Source organism: Loxodonta africana, chromosome 3 (genome assembly GCF_030014295.1).
Source record: "Loxodonta africana isolate mLoxAfr1 chromosome 3, mLoxAfr1.hap2, whole genome shotgun sequence".
Taxonomy (NCBI): domain Eukaryota; kingdom Metazoa; phylum Chordata; class Mammalia; order Proboscidea; family Elephantidae; genus Loxodonta; species Loxodonta africana.
In genome coordinates this window covers 12,979,376-12,999,741 of record NC_087344.1, presented here as the reverse complement: position 1 = coordinate 12,999,741, position 20,366 = coordinate 12,979,376, and the positions used below count along the sequence as shown (strand labels likewise).

Genomic DNA, 20,366 nt, shown 5'->3' with positions numbered 1-20,366 from the left:
GAAAAGCAAACAAATCCATGGAAAATACAGACAAAAAAATGAAAGAATTCAGGAAAATAATACAGGAACACAATGCCAAAAAAAAAAATCACAACTAGAAATCATACCTAAACAACAATTAAAATCCAAAAGATAAAGAAAAAGATTTCAGATGGTCAGTGTCATAGTAGGGCTGAGGATCAGGTTTGAAATAATGGAAGACAGGATCAGAGAAATTGAAGACAAATACTTGGATACAACTTTGAGGAAAAATCAGGAAAAGGAATAAAGAAAAATGAAGAAACCCTGAGAATTATATGGGATAAAATCAAAAGCAAAAATTTGCAAGTGATTGGAGTTCCAGACCAGGGAGAGAAAATAGAAAACACAGGATCATTGAAGAATTACTGACAGAAAACTTCCCTAATATCATGAAAGATGAAAAGTTGACCATCCAAGAGGCTCAACAAACCTCATATAGCATGGACCCCAAAAGAAAATCATCAAGGCATATCATAATCACACTTGCTAAAACCAAAAAAACCAAAGACAAAGAAAAAATCCTGTGAGCAGCTGTAGAAAAAAAAAAAAACAGTCACATACAGAGGAAAAACACCAAGACTAAGCTCTGATTATTCAGCAGAAACCATGCAGGCAAGAAGGCAACGGGATGACATATATAAAACCTTGAAAGGAAAATAACTGTCAAACAAGAGTAATATACCCTGCTAAACTTTTGTTCAAATATGATGGTGAAATTAGGACATTTCCAGATACACAAATTAAAGGAATATATAAAAACCAAACTTACAAGAATTATTAAACGGAATCCTTTGGTCTGAGAACAAATAACGTCAGACCACAGGCTGAATCTAGAACACAGGATTGTACCAGCCAGATACCACCCTAGGAAATGAACTCTCAAGGACTATTCAAAACCAAAAGAATTGCAACAGGGAACCAAAGAGGTTAATCTGTAAATGACAACATCAGAACAATAAAAGATGGAATAAACAGTTTAGGTATAGAACTTTCTAATGGAGAGGAAGGCAAGGCAATACCAAGTAATAACAGACTGGTTCAAACCTAGGAAGATAAGGGTAAATTTCAAGGTAACCACAAAGAAAGTTAACAAACCTACTCATCAAAATAAAGAAGAAAAACAATAAAGTCTCAATAAAAAAAAAATCTACAAAAACAAAAGGAACTCAACACAGGAGAGTAAAAGGAACAAAGAAAATGTTAGCACCACAAAAAAAAAAGCACTACAAAATGACAGCAATAAATTCACAGCTATCAATTATTACACTGAATGTAAATGGCCTAAATGCACCCATAAAGAGACACAGAGTAACAGAATGGATAAAAAAAAAAAAGAGAGTCTATTAATATGCTGTCTACAAGAGACACACAGACATAAGTTTATTAAAAATCAAAGGATGGAAAAAAATATATCAAGCAAATAACTACCAAAAAGAGCAGGAGTGTCAATTCTCAGATAAAATAGACTTTAAAACAAAATCTACCATAAAAGACAAAGAAGGGCACTATATAATGACTAAAGGGATGATCCACCATGAAGACTTAACCATAGTACACACCTACACACCCAATAACAGGGCTCCAAAATACATAAAACAAACTCTAACAGCACTGAAAAGAGAAATTGACAGTTCCACAATAATAGTAGCAGACTTTGACACACCACTCTTGGTAAAGGACAAACATCTAGAAAGAAACTTAGCAAAGATACAGGAGAGCTAAAGAGCACAATCAGCCAACTTGACCTCATAAACACTCACTCAACAGCTGCAAAGTACAAATTCTTTTCCAACGCACATGTGACATTCTCCAGAATAGACCACATCTTAGGTCACAGAGCAACCCTCAACACAATCCAAAACATTGAGATAATACAAAGTATCATCTCTGACCGCAACGCCATCAAAGTAGAAATTAAAAGCAGCAAGAGTAAGGAAAAAAAAAAATCAATCACATGGAAACTGAATAACAGTCTGCTTAAAAACCAATGGGGTAATAGAATAAATCAGAGATGGAATAAAAAAATTCCTAGAATCAAATAAGAGTGAAAACACATCATACCAAAACCTTCGGGACACAGCAAAGGCAGTCCTCAGAGGTTAATTTATAGCAATAGATGCACAAATCAAAAAAGAAGAAAGGTACAAAATCAAAACATTAGCTACACAACTTGAACAAATAGAGAACACCAAAAGAAGCCCGCAGCCACCAGAAGAAAGGAAATAATAAAGATCAAAGCAGAAATAAATGAAATGGAGAATAGAAAAACAATAGAGAGAATCAACAAAACCGAAAGTTGGTTCTTTGAAAGGATCAATAAAATCGACAAACCACTGGCCAAACTGACAAAAGAAAAACAGGAGAGGATGCAAATAACACAAATAAGAAATGAAATGGGGGATATTACAACAGATCCAACTGAAATAAAAAGGATCGTAACAGAGTGTTATGAAAAACTATACTCCAACAAATTTTAAAACCTAGAGGAAATGGACAAATTTCTAGAGACACACTACCGACCCAAACTAACACAAAATGATGTTGAAAATCTGAACAGACCCATAACAAGAGAAGAGATTGAAAAGGTAAAACAAAAAAACAAAAACAACTCCCAACAATGACAACAAAAGGCCCTGGCCTAGATGGCTTCCCTGGAGAATCCTACCAAATATTCAGAGAAGAGCTTACTGATGACATTTTACAGACATGGCTTCCAAATCCTTGAGGAAACATTCCTGGGTTGTAAAACTGGCAAGAAGCGTTATCTGGCTTTTCAAGAGGATGTCTCCGCAGATGCAAAGAAACAATTTAAAATTGCATTGTTTCTAAAGCAAATGCTCTAAGAAAGAGCAAAGGGAAGTCCCTTTTCCTTTTTGGATCAGGGAAAATTAATTTTTTTCCTTCTTTGCCATTTGTATTCACTTATACAATATAATGGGAATGGAGGAGGAGTTTGCTGTCATTGATTCTGTGATTGATTGGTTGGGTCTAAGGATGGAACAGAAACTTGTGTTGAGAAATGACCCCAGATTTCTGACTGGAGAAACTGGGGAACTATTGGTGCCATGAATGGACAGTGAAAAAAGTAAATTCAGGGAAAAAAAAAAAGAAATTCTATTTATGAAATTGATAGGAAAAATAATGACCACACACTAAAAGAATTTGAATGAAAGAAAAAAAAAATTTTTAAGCAGCATCAGAACTGCTGTAACTAAACTTAATAGAAAGTCAACAAAGAATGATTGATTTGTTGACTGAACTTGAAAAACATGATCACCCTAAAAATGGATCCATGATGACGTGTCTGTCTTCATAATCAAGGGTCAAAGCTACCTGAGTGACCTCAAAGCCTGTCCCTTCAGCTCCCTCTGCTCAAGCCTGGCTCCCTGGAGGTGTCTGTGTGGTCCAGCCTGGCCAGGCTTGGGTGAGCTCATGCTCTGGGTTGAGGGACTCCTTCCATCTGGAAACACAGCTAAGAATCCTCTGCTCAGACCTATTACCTTATGACCAGAAGGAAGATGCTGGAGGTGGAGCCTCAAGGAAACGGCAAATGTCTGCTCTGTAAGGAGCAATTTTGGTCTTAAATGCACATGCCGTCAAAATGGATCATTTCTCAGAGCCTGGAAGAAGCCCCATGTATATGGGGACCAGACCCACAGACATGGGGAGGGGGCTCAGGTGCATAAGGTGGAGGCCCAGGAAAATGGGTAAGGAGTACAGGGCCATGGTGAGGGGAACCAGGGACATGGGATTGCTCCCAGGGAGATAGGGAGGTGCCACGGGGATATGGAAGAGGGACCATGGACTTAGAAAGGAGCCTAAGGAACATGGGGAGGGGGGGTCAAGGAAATGTGGAGGGGTTCCACTGACATAGGATTGCTAGCAGGTAGAAGTAAAGAGGGCACTGGAACATTGGGAATGAACCAAGAAACACTGGGAGGGGGCCTAGAACATGGGGAGGAACACCACTGACATGCAGAGGGGCCCGAGACATGGGCAGCGGAGCCTGGGACCTGGTGAGTATGCCCACTTACATGAAAAGGGGCCTACAGATATAGGATTAGTTTCAGCAAGATGGGGAGTGGGCATGGGACAAGGTGAGGGTTACAACAGACATGATGAGGAGTCCCATGTTTGTGGGGAGGGGAGCAAGGAATATGGTGAAGGGTCCTACAGGCACTGGGAGGGAAGTCAGAGAAATAAGGAGGAACCATAGGCATGTGGGGAGAGGCCTCAGGGACATGCCCAGGGTTCCCAGGGATATGGGGAGGGGACCCAGCAAAATGGGGGAGAGGGCCAAGGGACATGGGGAGGTGCCCCTGGGACATGGGGAGAAGCCCCATGTATATGGGGACCAGACCCACAGACATGGGGAGGGGGCTCAGGTGCATAAGGTGGAGGCCCAGGAAAATGGGTAAGGAGCACAGGGCCATGGTGAGGGGAACCAGGGACATGGGATTGCTCCCAGGGAGATGGGGAGGTGCCATGGAGATATGGGGAGGGGACCCAGCAAAATGGGAAAAGGGCCAAGGGACATAAAGAAGAAGTCCAGGGACATGGGTAGGGGTCCCCTATATATGGGCAGAGGATTCAGGGACATGGTGAGTGGCCCCAAAGACAAAGGGAGGGAATCCAGAGATATGTGGAAGATGCCCAGGGACATAATGAGAGGGCATGGGGACATAGTGAAGGAACATGAGGAAGTGGGGAGGGGATTCAGGGGCATGAAGAGACGCCAGTGACAAGGAGAGGGTGCCCATGGACATGGGGAGGGGGCCCATTGAAATGGGGAGAGGACCAAGGGCATGGAAAGTGGTCCCAGGGACATGGAGAGGGGCCGCATGGACATAGGGAGTGGCCCCCAGGACATGAGGAGGAAGCCCAGTGACACGAGGTCATAGGGATATGAGGAGGGGGATCAGGAATGTAGAGGGGACCCAAGGATATGGGGCAAGGGCGCAGGGACAAGGAGAGGGGGCCTAGTGGCATGGGGTGGGGGCATGGAAATGTGGGGAGGGAACATGGGGACATGGAAAGTGGGCCCACAGACATGAAGAGGGGCCCAATGACGTGGTGAGGGGTTATGGGGACATGTGGAGGGGGCCCAAGGACATGGGGAGAGCGCCCAGGGACATGGGGCATGGGCATGGACTTGGGGAGGTGCCCATCATAAATGGAAAAGGGGAACAGGGATATGTGATTGGTCTCAGAGAGATGGGGAGTGGGCATGGGGGCAAAGAGAGGGGACTCAGGGGCATGGGAGAACTCCTATGGACATGGGGAAAGGACCAAGGGAGAAGGGGAAGGGACAAGGGGAGAGGCCCAGGGACATGGGGAGAATACCGAGACATGGGAACCCAGGGATATGGGGTAGGGTCACGGGACACGGAATGGGGAGGCGTGGAGAACAGGAACATGGGGAAGGCACTCAAGGGACATTGAGAGGGGCCCAGGGACAAGGGAAGAGGTCCTGGGGCATTGTGAGGGGACATGCGGTGCGGTCTTGGGGACATCGAGAGGAATCACATACATAAGAGGCCCCTGGGACATGGGGAAGGGACCCAAGGACATGAGGAGGGGGCCTAGGGACATTGTGAGAGTTCCCAGGAACATGGTTCAGGGGCCCAGAAACATGGGGGGGTCCCCCTCCAAGAGGCAGGCCTGCAGCCCTCCACCATCCCCTTCCTGAACTTTCATTTTCCCCCACCTGACTGGATCTTCAGTAAGTCCAAGTGGTCGATTTGGGGGTTTCTTTAATTTTGCTCATGTGCATTACCGCTTGTAGCTGGGTGACCTTGGACAAGTTACTGAACCCTTCTGACCCCGTTTCCTCCTCTGTAAAAGGGAAGCATAACTGTGAGCATAACCAAACATCACCCTCAAGGTTCCTGAATGGACTCACTCATGGCTGTACGATCCATGGCAGTCAGTGCCGGAATTCACTATTTTCCTTCACAAATTCCCCTACTCATTCAGCAGATGTTTCTTGAGACTTTGCACCCATTTAAACACTGCAACACATTTCTTGCTCATTGCAGCTACCACCACCAGGTAGCCTGCCAGGCCTTCACAGGCCAGACTGGGTCCCCTCACTTGTGCTTCTCTCCTACACCTGCAGGCTTTGAGCCCGGGAAGGGGAGAGGGCAGGGAGGGCGAAGACCTTGTTTGTCGTGCCCCATACCTGGGCCCGGCGGGAGCGAGCACTCAGCTTTTCCGCTAAGAGCAGTAATGAGGTCAGAGGCAGCAGGTCTGGAGTGACGGGGCCAGAGGTGGGGGCCACCACAGTGGGGGTGTTAGACCCTGGGTCGCCCCAGACTACACTGGGCCCCCTTAATCCAAAGGTCCCGCAAGGGGTGAGTCTGTGGTTTCTGTCCAGGCCTCCTGTTGAGGGCTCCTTTCTTCCTGGAGCCCCTGCATAGCTAATTCTCAACGTTTTGCCTCCTGGCACTTCTGGAACTTCAGGGTCCCTCCTTGTCTGCTTAGGGACAGGACCGAGCACATGCAGAGGAGTCCCTGCCAAGGGTGGGGTGATGCCTGAGGTGGACCCTCTGTCCCCAGGAGCTGCAGTGCGATGTAATCAATCAAGGCCCTCTGTGCCTGCTGTGCCCTTAGGCCACATTCGTTCCCACCACAGGTGTGCACAGGCAGTGCCAGGAGGACCCTTGTGGGGACAACGTGAGGAGGTCCCTGTGTCTGGAACAGAAAAAAAAAAAAAAAATTTTTTTTTTTTTTGTTTTTTTTGGGAACGGAAGAGCCTTTAATTCCCACTCCATCCCAAATCTGAGCTGAGGCCCCATGTCTTGTCCACACTGTCCTCGGGCAGCACCAACTCCAGGTCGTGGACCTGGGACTCCTAGCCATCTGAGCTCACCCTCAGAGTTGTGTTCAGGTCCTTCACCTTCTAAATGGGGAAACTGAGATCCTCCGGAGCGGTTCCTCCTTCCCAGTGATGTCTGACCCTCATCAAACTCGAGTCAGCATTTTTTCACCTACTCCCTCCCTCGTCAGTCTCCCTCCCCCCCTTACTCACTTTTCCTCTCACCCTCTGGGCTACATCTAGGCCTCCTCCCCAGTCCCCCTTCCCATTGCCCCTCTTGAGATCCTAACACCTGAAACTGAAATATCCCTCGGTCCTGTGGGGATTCTGACTTACTCGCAGCCAAGAAGCACGACGGGAAACGCTAACACGGCAGAGAGGTTAGCAATGTGGGTGACTACGTTCAGGGCTCCTGAAATGTAACAGGGGGAGTCATGACTGGAGGCGGGGGTGATGAAGGTGACCTGAGGGCTCCAGCAAGGCCTGCCTGAGGCAGCTGTAGGACGAGGCCCTCCGGTGGAGAGGAGGGTGAAGAATGACCTCAGGGTCTGCAGGAACACGGCTGCAGGGTCTGCGGCTGTTCCTGCACTGCTGCTGCAGGTGTTCTCAGCGAAAGCTCTGCACGTGGACCGTCCGCCTTTCGCAGATGGAGGAACTCAGCCTCAGACCCGCAGAGGCTAGTGCAATAGCCACCCCTCCCCCAACCGCGTAGGAGCTCTTTGAGGACAGGGACTTTATCTTCTTCATTTGTGCCGCCACCATCTCTGGCTCTTGCTGATTCTTTTCCGGAATCATGTCACTCACTCTCCTGCCCAGAGCCCATCAGCCCTGGTCTGTCCCCCTCTCCATGCCTCCTTAGTGACACCAACTCATGGGCTCCATCTCCCCAGAGCCCCCTGCAGCTTCCCCCTGGCCTCCCTGCCTCCAGATGTGCAGCCTGTAGTCCATGCTGGCCACGGAGCTCTTCCCTCCCTCCCTTCTCACACCTCTTCCCTAGCATAAGGTCCACCTTCCCCGGGGGTCTTCACAACCTCCTGTGACCCACTCCCCACAGTTCTCCCCAGCTTGCCCCTGTGGCCTTGTCTTCTATTGGTCTCCTGGGTGACCACAGGACAAACTGGGTGTCCTCTGCCTCCCCCACCTGTGGAAACCCCACTCATCCTTCCAGACTCAGCTCCAGGGTCTCCATCATCACCTTCTTGGGACCCCATGGCCTCTGCTTGTCCCTCTGCTACACCCATTCCTGGTGACATCATGATTCCCAAATGTGTGAAGTTCCCCTATGTGAGACTCCTGGAAGAGGGGAGGGGAGTGTGGCCTCGTTGGATGCACAATGCTACCGTTAGCTTATTTAATCTCCCCGGGGCTCCTGACTGCACCTAAGCTCCCACGTGTGAGTACCCTGTCCCTCAGCTCCGTCTGAGCCAGTCTGATGTTTTCTACCGGGAGCTCCTAAGAGGTCATGGTGGTCAGGAGGGGTCTGCACCCATAGGATTGTTACGTTGATGGTGTTCACTCTGTGAGATGGCTCCCTGCAGAGAGGGCATCCAGCCCAGGAGCAGCAATGAGAGTTTTTTAAAGTCCTTGGTCTTTTTTTGTATCAACCAGCTTCCCCTTCTCAGGAGATTCAGGTGCAGAGGGAGAGGCCTGTTTTCAAGTGCTGATCAGAGAAGCAAGAACAAGTTGTTAAGGGCCTGGGGTAATTCAGTGAGGCTGGAAGTTTATTTACCTAATGATGTAGGGTCATTAAAAGTCGGAATCGACTCAACAGCAGTGGGTTTGGTGGGATCTAAGAACTCACAGATATTCACTTAGCGCGACAGAAATCCTCACCTGCTTCTCTTCTTCTGTTCCCGGATTCTGGTCCAGGCCTTGATTTACATCATTTGAAATAATGATCCCCTCCCAAGTGACTCAAGTTAAAAGTGCAAGGCTGTCAAAGGTTAAGAGTTCAGCCGCTAACCAAAAGGTCGGCAGCTCAAATCCACCAGCTGTTCCTTGGAAACCCTGCAGGGCAGTTCTACCCTGTTCTACAGGGTCACTATGAGTCAGAATGGACTCAACCGCAATGGGTTTCTGGCTCACCAGCAGGCCTCCATCCAGCTGCCCTTTTCTTTCTTTCCAGGAGGGACGGAGCTGCAGCTTTTGCCCTTTTTAAACACATATATTTTTCCTTGAGCTGTAACATACAAACATTCAAAACCACAGTTCTTAATTGTACCTTTTGGTGAGTTTGACAATTATATACACCCAGCAAACTTCAAACCCAATCAAGATACGGGACGTTGTCATCACCTCGGGCAATTCTCCTGTGTGCCTGCCCAGTCCTCCCTGAGCAAGCACTCTTCTGATTTCTGTCCCCTTAGTTTGGTTTTGCTGGTTCTTAAGCTTCGATAAATGGAATCACACAGTATACATAGCCTTTCTGTCTAGCCCCATGATACCACATAATACTTCTGAGGTTCGTCCATGGGGTAGCAAGTAGCAGTCATTATTTCCTGTGTCTTGCTGAGTAGCATTCATGGCGTGGATGCTATGCCCGTCCATTTACCAGTTAGCGGACATACGAGTTGACTACTGTTTTTGTCAATTATAAATGAAGTTGCTCTGAACATTTGTGCACACGTTCTTTTGAGGACACATTTTCATTTCTCTTGTGCAAATACCAAGGAGTAAAACTGCTAGGTCAACGGGCTGGTACATGTTTAACTTTCTAAGAAACTGCTAGACTATTTTTCATAGTGGTTGCACCACCACCCCCGGCACATGTGGACGCCCACGTGCTCAGTTACTGTTCTCCTCTGTGCGCCTAGGCTCTGACCACGTTTGCCCAGGTAGGGACCCTCCGTGCTCTCTGCCAGTCCATAAAGCTCCTTTCTCTCTGAAACTTGGTCTCTGCCTTAGTTATCTAGTGCTGCTGTAAAAGAAATACCACGAGTGGATGGCTTTAACAAAAAGAAATTTATTCTCTCTCTAGGAGGCTATAAGTTCGAATTAAGGATGCCAGCTCCAGGGGAAGGCTTTTTCTCTCCGTGGGCTCTGAGAGAAGGTCCTTGTCATCAATCTTCCCCTGGTCTAAGAGGTTCTCAGCACAGGGACCCCAGATCCAAAGGATGCGCACTCCTGGCTCTGCTTTCTTGGTGGTATGAGGTCCCCTTGTCTCTCTGCTCACTTCTGTCTTTGGTATCTCAAAAGAGATTGATTTAAGACATAACCTAATGTTGTAGATTGAATCCTGCTTCATTAACGTAACTGTCGCTAATCCCACCTCATTAACCTCACATAGGTAGGAATTACAACATATAGGAAAATCACCTCAGATGACAAAATGGTGGACAATCACACAATACTGGGAATCATGGCCTGGCCAAGTTGACACACATTTTGGCGGGACAGGATTCAATCCATAACAGTCTCCAAGGTTTTCTTACTTCTGCCACTCTTCTCTAGTCTCATAGAAAGGAATGATTTCTCTGTTATCTGTGTTTCTTCTTACCACAAAGTGTTTTTGTTCTTCTACTTCCTTACCAGAAGTGGGAGTACAATGCCATTGTCTTAATTTCAAACACTCCTATGGAACAGTGCTGCCTAATATAATGCAAGCCATATATGTAATTTCAACCTTCAAGAAGCCACAATAAAAGGAGCTGAAACAGGTGAAATCAATTTCAATAATATATTTTCTTTAACCAACTATGACCAAAATATTATTTCAACATTAATATATATATATACACACACACACAATGTCTGAAATCCAGCAAGTATCTCACACTCTCAGCACATGTCTGATGGGACCAGCCACCTTTCAAGGGCTCGCTTGTCACAGATGGCTGGTGGTGCCCCAGTGGAGAGCTCAGGCCTAGAACTTTGGGGTGGTTTTGGATCTGTGGAGGCCTGAATTCAAATCCCTGCTCTGTCTCTGACACATTATGTGACTTGAACAAGCCCCTCTCTCTCTCTGACCTCAGTGTCCTTATCTGTGAAATGGGTTTCATCACAGAGCTGCTGTCAGAACGTCATTGGTAGATTAGGTATTATTAGTAAGTCTCTGGCTCTGAGTAAAAGGCGCAGCTTCTCTTTGTTGTTGCTCTTCTCTTTGGGTCTTCTTTCTTTGCAAGACGTCGCAGGGACCTGGGCTGGAAAGGAAGGGATAGAGTGGACAGGCAAGCGAGAACCAATTCTCTGTCTACCCAGGCCTTTCAAGCTCTGGAAAGGACAGTGCATTGTGAGCAGAGACACGGCTGAGTGGGCCTAGTGTGAAGGAGTGAGACTGTGTGGGGGCAGAGGGCCAAGGGTGATGCACATGTATTAAGTCCAGGCATCATGAGCTGGAGTGGAAAGAGCCAGCTCGGTCTGTGCACAGCCTCAGAGCAGTACCCCAGAAGCCCCCTCACCTGCCCGGGGTTCGTCTCTCACTTCAGGACCTGCGGTGGGGATGCCCTTCTACTCCTCTGGGCCTTAGTGTGAGTCCAGGGAGGCAGGGAGGAATAGACCTGGGAGGCCTCAGACACCCAGCCACTGAGGGTGGCTGTGAGGGCGCAGACAGGGCCATGGCACAGTCACACCTGTGTTTGGGGAAGGCTGTCCATACTGCATGTGGATGACAAGGAGTACCAGGTGACAAGCAGCCTGCCTGAGGCTGGTGGGCTGGCCCAGGTAGGGTCATCAGGCTCAGACTCTGGTGCCAAAAGTGGAGGTGGAAATAAGGGGATGGACTCAAGGGATCAGGCTCTGTTTCAGGTGGGGTGGGGAATGTGGACTAGGAGACAAGGACAAGCCCAGGAAATGACATGGGCAGAGTAGTGACATCAGGATAGGGAGGAGGAATGGCATAGGAAAAAGGAGCGGCATGGACATCCACATGGAGCTGCTCTGATAAATCGGACGCTCACATCTGGGCTCAGAGGAGAGACAGTGGGAGCTGCCTGTGCCCAGTGAGAAGTCACAGGCCACGAGCTGCATTTCTATCAGACTTTGTCCTTCCAATGCCTGATAGGTTTGGGAGTGGGTGCACGGCCTTGGATCTGGATGACAGATGGCCCCCCAGGCTGGCTGCTGTCCTTCTCTGTCCCTGTAGCCCAGCCAGGGTCCTGTCCCCACTGGACACTGCTGGGAAAAGCCCTCAAGGCCATGAGGGTGGGAGTGACAAAGCAGAGCCCTTTGTCACAGCTCTCCCAGGAGTAAGCAATGCCCGTTCACCACAGGACTGACACTGGCATCGTGCCTCAGGGCCCTCCTCCAGGAGGTATCTGCACAATATTTTGCTATAAGGGCATTTTCCCTTTCCAAGGACATTTGACTCAAAATCTAAGGTTTATTTTCAACACATTCATTTCCAATATAAATTGCTGTTCCTTCTAAAACCACCCCAGGAGAGAGACCAGAATGTTGAGTGTGTCCTGAGAGCAGTAGCACTGGTGGGCACACCGTCATCACATAACACAATGGGGCACTGGGTTCAGCTCTGGGTTCCGGCTTGCTAGAGCAGGGCAGACAAGGGGCAGAGCCTCCTCTTCTGGAGTTAAGCACTTTACATCCCAAATCTCTTGTGATTCTTCACCACCCTGTTGAGACTGACACCTAAATCTGATAAGACAGTAAAGTAAAATCTCAAATACCGAATAACCCCATTGCAGACCAGTATCACTTAGGAATATCAATGACTGAACAGTAAATAAAACTTTAGTGAATCGAATTCAACACATTAAGGATATACCATGACCAAACAGGATTTATACCAAGCATGCAAAGTTGATTAAATTCATTAACATCATATATATTAACAGAGCCAAGAAAATAAATCACTCACTTAACTCTATAGTTGATGAAAACTGCCTTTGACAAAATTCCATAACCATTCTTAAACAACCAAAAACACAAACAAGTAGCAGACTTGGCTTGGCCCTGGGTTCAGACCAGGCTGGCAGTGGCGGTGGTGGGATAGCCCAAAGTCCCATACACATGGGCCTATCGTCTAATCCGGATTGCTACAAGGCACCTCCTCTTCTCAGCAAATGTGGGTATGCCTGTCAAATGAGTCACTGTTATGGACTGAATTGTGTTCCCCAAAAACATGTGTTATAAATCCTAACTCCCATACCTGTTCTATTGTACACAGGGTTGCTATGAGTCAGAACCAACTCACCTAACAATACCTGTGAGTGTAATCTTATTGGGAATAGGTTTATTTGTTATGTTAATGAGGCCATGTCAGTGTAGGGTGTGTGTTTTAAACCAATCATTTCAGAGCTATAAAAGGATCAGATTAGGCACAGAAGAAAGCACAGATGGGGGGAAGACAGATGCCACACCACATGAAGAATGCTAACGAACTGAGAAGCAGAAGCTGAAGAGACAAGGACCTTCCACCAGAGCAGACAGAGAGCCGACCCTAGAGCTGACACCCTAAATTTTGACTTCTAGCCTCCTGAAATGCGAGAAAATAAACTTACGTTTGTTAAAACCATCCACTTGCGGTATCTGTTATACCAGTACTAATAAGACAGTCACCCACCTGAATGTTCCCCCTTGACACCAGTGCCAAAGAATATACTACTAGATTGAACCAGAAATCAGCCTGTCTAGATTGCAACATAACTGGAATTATGGATTGCTCATTGGAATACAAACCAGCACAGCCTCTTTAAAAACAGACGGGCAGTTTCTAGTAGTTAAACATACCTACCACATGACAGCAATCCTACTTCCAGGGACATACACGAGAAAAATGAAAACTCTTAAGTTCATATAAAACCTGTTCAGGAATGCTTCTACCACCTTTATTCACAATAACTGTAAATACAAATGTCCTTCAATTGTAAAATACACAAACTATGTATGGCTAAACAATGGACTACTTACACAGCATTTAAAAGGAACAAGCTAGCGATCACTCATCAACGTGGATGACACTCAATGCATTATGCTATGGGAAAGGAGCCAGAATCAAAAAAGGTACAGTGTGGTATGTGCAGGGACAGTTGCTAGGGATTCATGGTCATGGGGAAGGTTTGATGAAAAAGGGGCAGCACCAGGTAAAATTTTGGAGGAAAGAGCGGTACTATTCTATACTTTTATTTTCAACTGATTATGAGACTCATGCATTTGTCAACTATGATTCTAAAAGTAAATTATTGTTTTTAAATTAAAAAAAAAAAAAGATTAAAATTCCATAAAAAATGAACAACGATTTTTAAAAAATTGAAAACTGAGACAAGGAAGCAATCATAACATCACCTTCAGGGGAGGATCTTTGTTAACGATCTAGGATGAAATGTTTTATATAAGATGGTTTGTTGACATTCATAAATGTGCAACACTAATATGTAAATGTCTTACGAACTGACACCATTATGTATACATTATACCTCGCTGCAGTGCAATAGGTTCCTCTTATATATGGCTGTTCTGGCCCTTGGTTTGTTGACCTGTCATTGGTTTATTTTACGTATATTACAGGGGTTGGTCGATATGTTATTCAAATAGCGACTTTAAAACCCACCAGACTGAGTGGACTTGCAGCCCACCGAGGGCACTGTTCAGTCATGGTCCTGCAGAGCCATGCCTTGAAATTGACAAGGAGTTTGCTTATATAAGTGGCAGCCCTACAAAAAGAGAGGAGGAAGGAACCTCCTAAAAGAGTTGTAATACGGGTCAAGAGCTATAACACTGAGGATGGTACAAGGCCCAAAAAGGGGCCCAGGGCAGAGCACAGAGCTGGTGGCAGAACTGCTGATAAAGGCAGAAAGGTGCTGCTAGGAAAGAAAAGCAGCTAAGAGAGTTGAGTGGGCTGCTACACTGGCTATGAGTTGGGCCAGTTAGCAGCAGAAAGGCCAAGGGCAAGGAGGTCAAAGGCAGAGAGATGTGCTTGGCTGAGAAGGGTCTGCTACCATCACAGAGATGAGGTGAGAGGGCTGTACTGGTTGGAAGCTATCCTCACTGATAAATTGATCCCATCCTAAATTGTATCCTGTAACTCCCTCAATAAACCACATAACAGTGCATATCACCTGTGAGCTCTGTGTAGCCACTGCAACAAATTATTGAACCCAGCAGAGCAGTAGTGTGTGCCATGGGAGGAATGGCTGCTATCAGAAATGCTGAACAAATTGGAAAGTCTGACCACCTTATGGGAACCAACTTTGTGCTAGTGCTGATTCTCATTCCTAAGGAATCTAGATGATTCCTTGCGTTAGAACACATCTGGCTTCCGCACATTATGCTGTGATTTCCCCTCCTTTGGTCCAAACATGCCTGAAGACACTCACTTAGTGGCAGTTCAATATTCTGATATGTGGCAAGGCATTTATCTAACTACAAGCTTCCTGGTGGATACCGACTCTCATGGTATCCACTACCTATCACTATTATTGATAGGCACCATCACGGTGCCCAGGGATTTCCATGAGATGACAAAACAAGAGGAACTGATGGATTAAGAGAAAATATAATTTGAAGGCTTCTGCTACCTTCAGCTACCATTTCGTAGGCCCCTTACGTGAGGAGTAAGTGAGCCTGCTCCCAGCCCAGCAAAGGGCAGAGTAGAGCTGCAAAGACTTCTAGACCCAACAGGTGCTTGCCCCACTAATACAGGAACCCTAAAAGGGCCCCCATCTTCTCCATCCCTATAGGGGGTGTTCACACCAGGTGGATCAGCATCCAATATTGCAGCCCAGCAACTACAGCCTTAGCTCCTGGCAGGGTGTATGCTCTTGGACTATCAGAATGATCAAAACCAGGACTCTGTCACTGAGCACAGGCTCTGTGTCTGTGCAGGTCAGAACTTCCATTGCAGCTAGATCAGGTGGGACTCTGTGTGGGCCCATCATTGATTTGGGCCACAGAATGAGATATCCTTCCATGTAAACGCTGCTACTCAAACCCCCATTTGAGAGAGGGGCACTCAGTGCAATGATTTTGTATTAAAACATATGGTGCAATCCTTAATCTGTTAAAACCAATGCTGTGCACACAAGAAAGGACGAAAGGAATAATGAAAAACTTCAAGAATAGTGTGATTTTAACAAAAATACAAACACTACTTATCAAAATTCATGCCATAGGACTGAAAGTGGACTTAGAGTGATTATTTTCACCTTAATGTTTACATCAGAAAATACAGAGTAGAAATTAATGCATAAGGCAGTGGTAAATTCCATATTTCTAACTTTCTGAGATTCTTCCACTGATGTGCATCAGAAGGGAAATGCTGTGAAGGCTTTATTACAAAACTTAGTCATAGGGTCTCTCCAGTGTGTCAGGTCTCATAGGTGACCTGAAGAAGTGACACAGCAGTCTTCAATCACCTTTTACATTAATGCAATCAATCCTGTCACAAGTTCCTGCAGAATGGAAAAACATGTGTAGATGTTCCTAGGTATATTACATTTACATGATGTCTCTCCTGTGTGACTGACTTCTCACATGTTCAGTAGGGTTAATTAGTGAAGGGTTTTCATATGCATGAATTCAAAAGTCTTTGAAAGTATGGGGAGGCAAACAAAATTTGTCCCACATTCCTTATAGTTACATGGTTTTTCTGCCATGTATCTTCTTTTAGGTTTGGGAAAAAGAAGAGGGATGAAAGCCATCCAGTATTTCTTAAACCTACATTGTTTCTCTCCAGTATACCTACTCAGATGTGTTCCGAATTAAGTAAAACATCTGAAGAGTTTTCCATGTTCCTTAGATACACAAGGACTCTCTCCACCGTGACTGGAAACTCTGGTGGCATAGTGGTTAAGAGTTGGGCTGCTAACCAAAAGGTCGCAGTTCAAATCCACCAGGTACTCCCTGGAAACCTTATGGGGACGTTCTACTCTGTCCTATAGGGTCTCTATGAGTCGGAATTGACTCCAGGGCAATGGGTTTGGATTGTTTTTTTGGACAGAGAAAAAGGAATAACTAAAGACTTCTCACATTCCTTACATTCATAAGGCTTCTTTTCACTGACTTCTTTTGGGTTCTGTGAGATAAGAGGTACGAGTAATAGCTTTCTCACAATCCTTATATTCATGTCTCCATTGTGAGTTTACTGAGAGTCAGTAAGGACTGAGGAGTGAATACTTTCCCATATTCCTTATATTCAAAAGTCCTCTCTGCAATGTGAGTTTAACGTGTCTAGTAAGGATGTTTGTTGTTGTTGTTGCTAGGTGCTGTCGAGTTGGTTTTGACTCTTAAGAACCCTATGTACCACAGAACAAAACACTGCCCAGTCCTGCACCATCATCACCATCATTATGTTTGAGCCCACTGTTGCAGCCACTATGTCAATCTATCTCGTCAAGGGTCTTCCTCTTTTTCGCCGACCCTCTACCAAGCACGATGTCCTTCTCCAGGGACTGTTTCTCCCAATAACATCTCCAAAGTACGTGAGACAAGGTTGCACCATCCTTGCTCCCAAGGAGCACTCTGGCTGTATTTCTTCCAGGACAGATTTGTTTGTTCTTCTGGCACTCCACAGTATAATCAATATTCTTTGCCAACACCATAATTCAGAGGCATCAATTCTTCTTTGGTCTTCCTTATTCATTGTCCAGGTTTCACATGCATATGAGGTGGCTGAACATTATCATGGTTTTGGTCAGGCGCACCTTAGTCCTCAAAGTGACATCTTTGCTTTTTAACACTTTAAAGAGGTCTTTTGCAGATCTGCCCAATGCAAATGAGGGGTCACTAAAGGCTTTCCCATTCCGTAATTCCTAAGTTCCCTCTCCACTGTGTATTCTCATACGTTTGTGAGGTCTTAGGAATCACTAGGGGCTTTCCCACATTCCTTAAATTCATAAGGCCTTCCTGTGAGTTTTTAAATGAATAGTGAGGGATGAGGGACGACTGAAGACTTTCTTGCATTCCTCACATTCAAAATGCTTCTCTCTAGTGTGAGCTCTTACATGTGTAGCGAGAGCTGAGGAATAACTAAAGGCTTTTCCACATTCCTTACAGCCATAAGGCTTCTCTCCACTGTGAACTCTTCTATGTGTTGCGAGAGCTGAGGAATGATTAAAGGATTTTCCACATTCCTTACATTCATAAGGCTTCTCTCCAGTGTGAATTCTTGTATGTGCAACGAGGGCTGAGGAAAAATAAAAGGCTTTTCCACATTCCTTACATTCATAAGGCCTCTCTCCACTGTGAGTTCTTCTATGTTTAGTGAGGGATGATGAACAACTAAAGGCTTTTCCACACTGCTTACATTCATAAGGCCTCTCTCCACTGTGAGTTCTTATATGTTGACTGAGGGTTGAGTAATCGCTAAAGGCTTTCCCACATTCCTTACATTCATAAGGCCTCTCTCCACTGTGAGTTCTTATATGTCTAGTAAGGGATGAAGAAAAACTAAAGGCTTTTCCACACTCCTTACACTCATAAGGCTTCTCTCCACTGTGAGTTCTTATATGTTTAGTGAGGTATGAAGCCCGACTGAAGGCTTTCCCACATTCCTTACATTCATAAGGCCTCTCTCCACTGTGCGTTCCTGCATGGCTAGTTAGATGGGAGGACTGACTAAAGGTTTTTCCACATTCCTTACATTCATAAGGCTTTTCTCCACTATGAGTTCTTATATGTTGAATAAGGGATGCGTAATTGCTAAAGGTTTTCCCACATTCCTTACATTCATAAGGCCTTTCTCCACTGTGAGTTCTTATATGTCTAGTGAGGCACGAGGAACTACTAAAGGCTCTCCCACATTCCTTACACCCATAAGGCTTCTCTCCAGTGTGAACTCTTATATGAGTAGCAAGGGTTGAGGAATGACTAAAGGCTTTTCCACATTCCTTACATTCATAAGGCTTCTCTCCAGTGTGAACTCTTATATGTGAAGTTAGTGCTGAGGACTTACTAAAAGCTTTCTCACATTCCTTACATTTGTAAAGCCTCTCTCCACTGTGAGTTCCTATATGTATAATGAGGGATGAGGAATGACTGAAGACTTTGCCACATTCTTTCCATTCATAAGGCATTTCTCCATTACGAAATTTTTTATGTAAAAGGTGTGATGAGGGATAGGTTTTCCAACATTCTTTACATTCATGCTTACAACCTCTCACATGCGTTTGAAAAGATGAGAAACTACAGAAGTCTTTCTTACGTTTGTTACATTCATAGGGTTTCTCTCCAAGGGGTGCTGTCACCTTACATTTATAGGGTTTCCCTTCAATAAGGGTTTTTACAGGACTGCTTAGGTCACAGGGACAACTGAAGGCTTCTCTATACTTCTTGTATTGATAAATATTACAACCAGAGGGAGATCTGATATGATGCTTAAGTGATGAGTAGTTGATGAAGGATTCATGGCATTCAGAAGAATTTACAACAGTAGGAGTTCTTTTGAACACAGTAAGATTTGAAATCCGTCTGAAAGTTTTTCCACCTTGATTTTCTTCATTACTTTCAAGGAGGTTCTTTACCATAGGCTTTCTGTGAAAAACAGGCAGCATGCTGTTAGGATTAAATTTGGTCCCATTTCACCATTACCGAACACAGTAAATGTTTATGGTATTTGCCCTAAGTTGCCTCATGTTTCATATGTTAAATCATCTGGCACAGAGACTACCATTACTGTCACAGTGTTTCCAAAATACAAGGTTTTCTGATAATTGTGTACAAATGAAATATATTTCAAATATTCAATATTTAACTCATATGAAAATATACTGTGAAAATTCTTTGAACATACAATTTTACAACTAGTTATATATATACGTACATATATATATAAAAAAATTTTTTTTAATATATACATATATATAATTTTAATGTCACGACACCATAAGATTTCCTCATGAGGCACTGCTCTCTCTCATGTGCGTGACACTCACCTCAAACGTCTCCCCTGATTTTTATGGTCATCTTCAATGCCATGCAATCTGCAGATATCTCCTAAGATGGAGGACAAAGTGTCACTCTTCACGAATTCCACTACTAGATATTCACTGGATAACTTCTCTCCATCACTAAGGTTTTGAGAAACTGACCCAATGATTGAAGTTGAGATTCACAATATGAAATAAAAAGGGAAGCAATTATTAGGAGGAAAAAAAAGGGAAGCTGTGAACAAAGAAAGAATGACTCATTTGGCTGTTTCACCTCTTTGGCCATAGTCAAAAAGCAATTTTCTAGGAAATACTTCCTTGAAGATTGAGTGTGACAGCAGGGTTTCAAACTGTTTAAAACTAGATCAGTCATGGCTGCAGAAGCAAAACTGGAAGAGACTCAAATTTTTTAAATTTCAGTGAATCAGGATAATGACTGGAATGGAAAAAAATATGGGTCTAAGCCCTGAAATGGGAGACTCAGAAGAGGTGTAGTGAGCCTGATATGGGAGGTTGGATTACTGGCTCGGCTGCATAGTGACACACATTCAAAGTGGCGTGCTTGGCTGCCACTTTTAAGCAGGGCACCGTGTTTCCAACTCTGTTCAAAATCTGATGGGCCAGGGATTTGGTTGCCACACAACTCAAAGGCTGCCCTTGTTTTCTAAGAGGGAGATGAAGTTTCTACCAGGGCTTCGACCTGTAATTTC

General features: G+C 45.1%; 1 protein-coding gene across 5 annotated transcripts in view; it reads right to left on the bottom strand.

The window, feature by feature from the left end:
* Positions 1 to 10,983: 10,983 nt before the first annotated feature.
* Positions 10,984 to 20,366, bottom strand: part of LOC100677508 (zinc finger protein 883-like) — a 48,198-nt gene continuing 38,815 nt past the window's right edge. For 4 of the 5 annotated variants that reach the window (XM_064280530.1, XM_064280529.1, XM_023540515.2 and 1 more), the window contains 2 exons: positions 19,663 to 19,813; positions 10,984 to 19,261 (listed from right to left, as the gene is read on the bottom strand). In XM_064280530.1, the coding sequence (XP_064136600.1) occupies positions 17,623 to 19,261; positions 19,663 to 19,813 (1,790 nt within the window). In that variant the 3' untranslated portion in view covers positions 10,984 to 17,622. The remainder of the gene's footprint in view (positions 19,262 to 19,662; positions 19,814 to 20,366) is intronic. The other variant, XM_023540518.2, reaches the window with a different exon arrangement.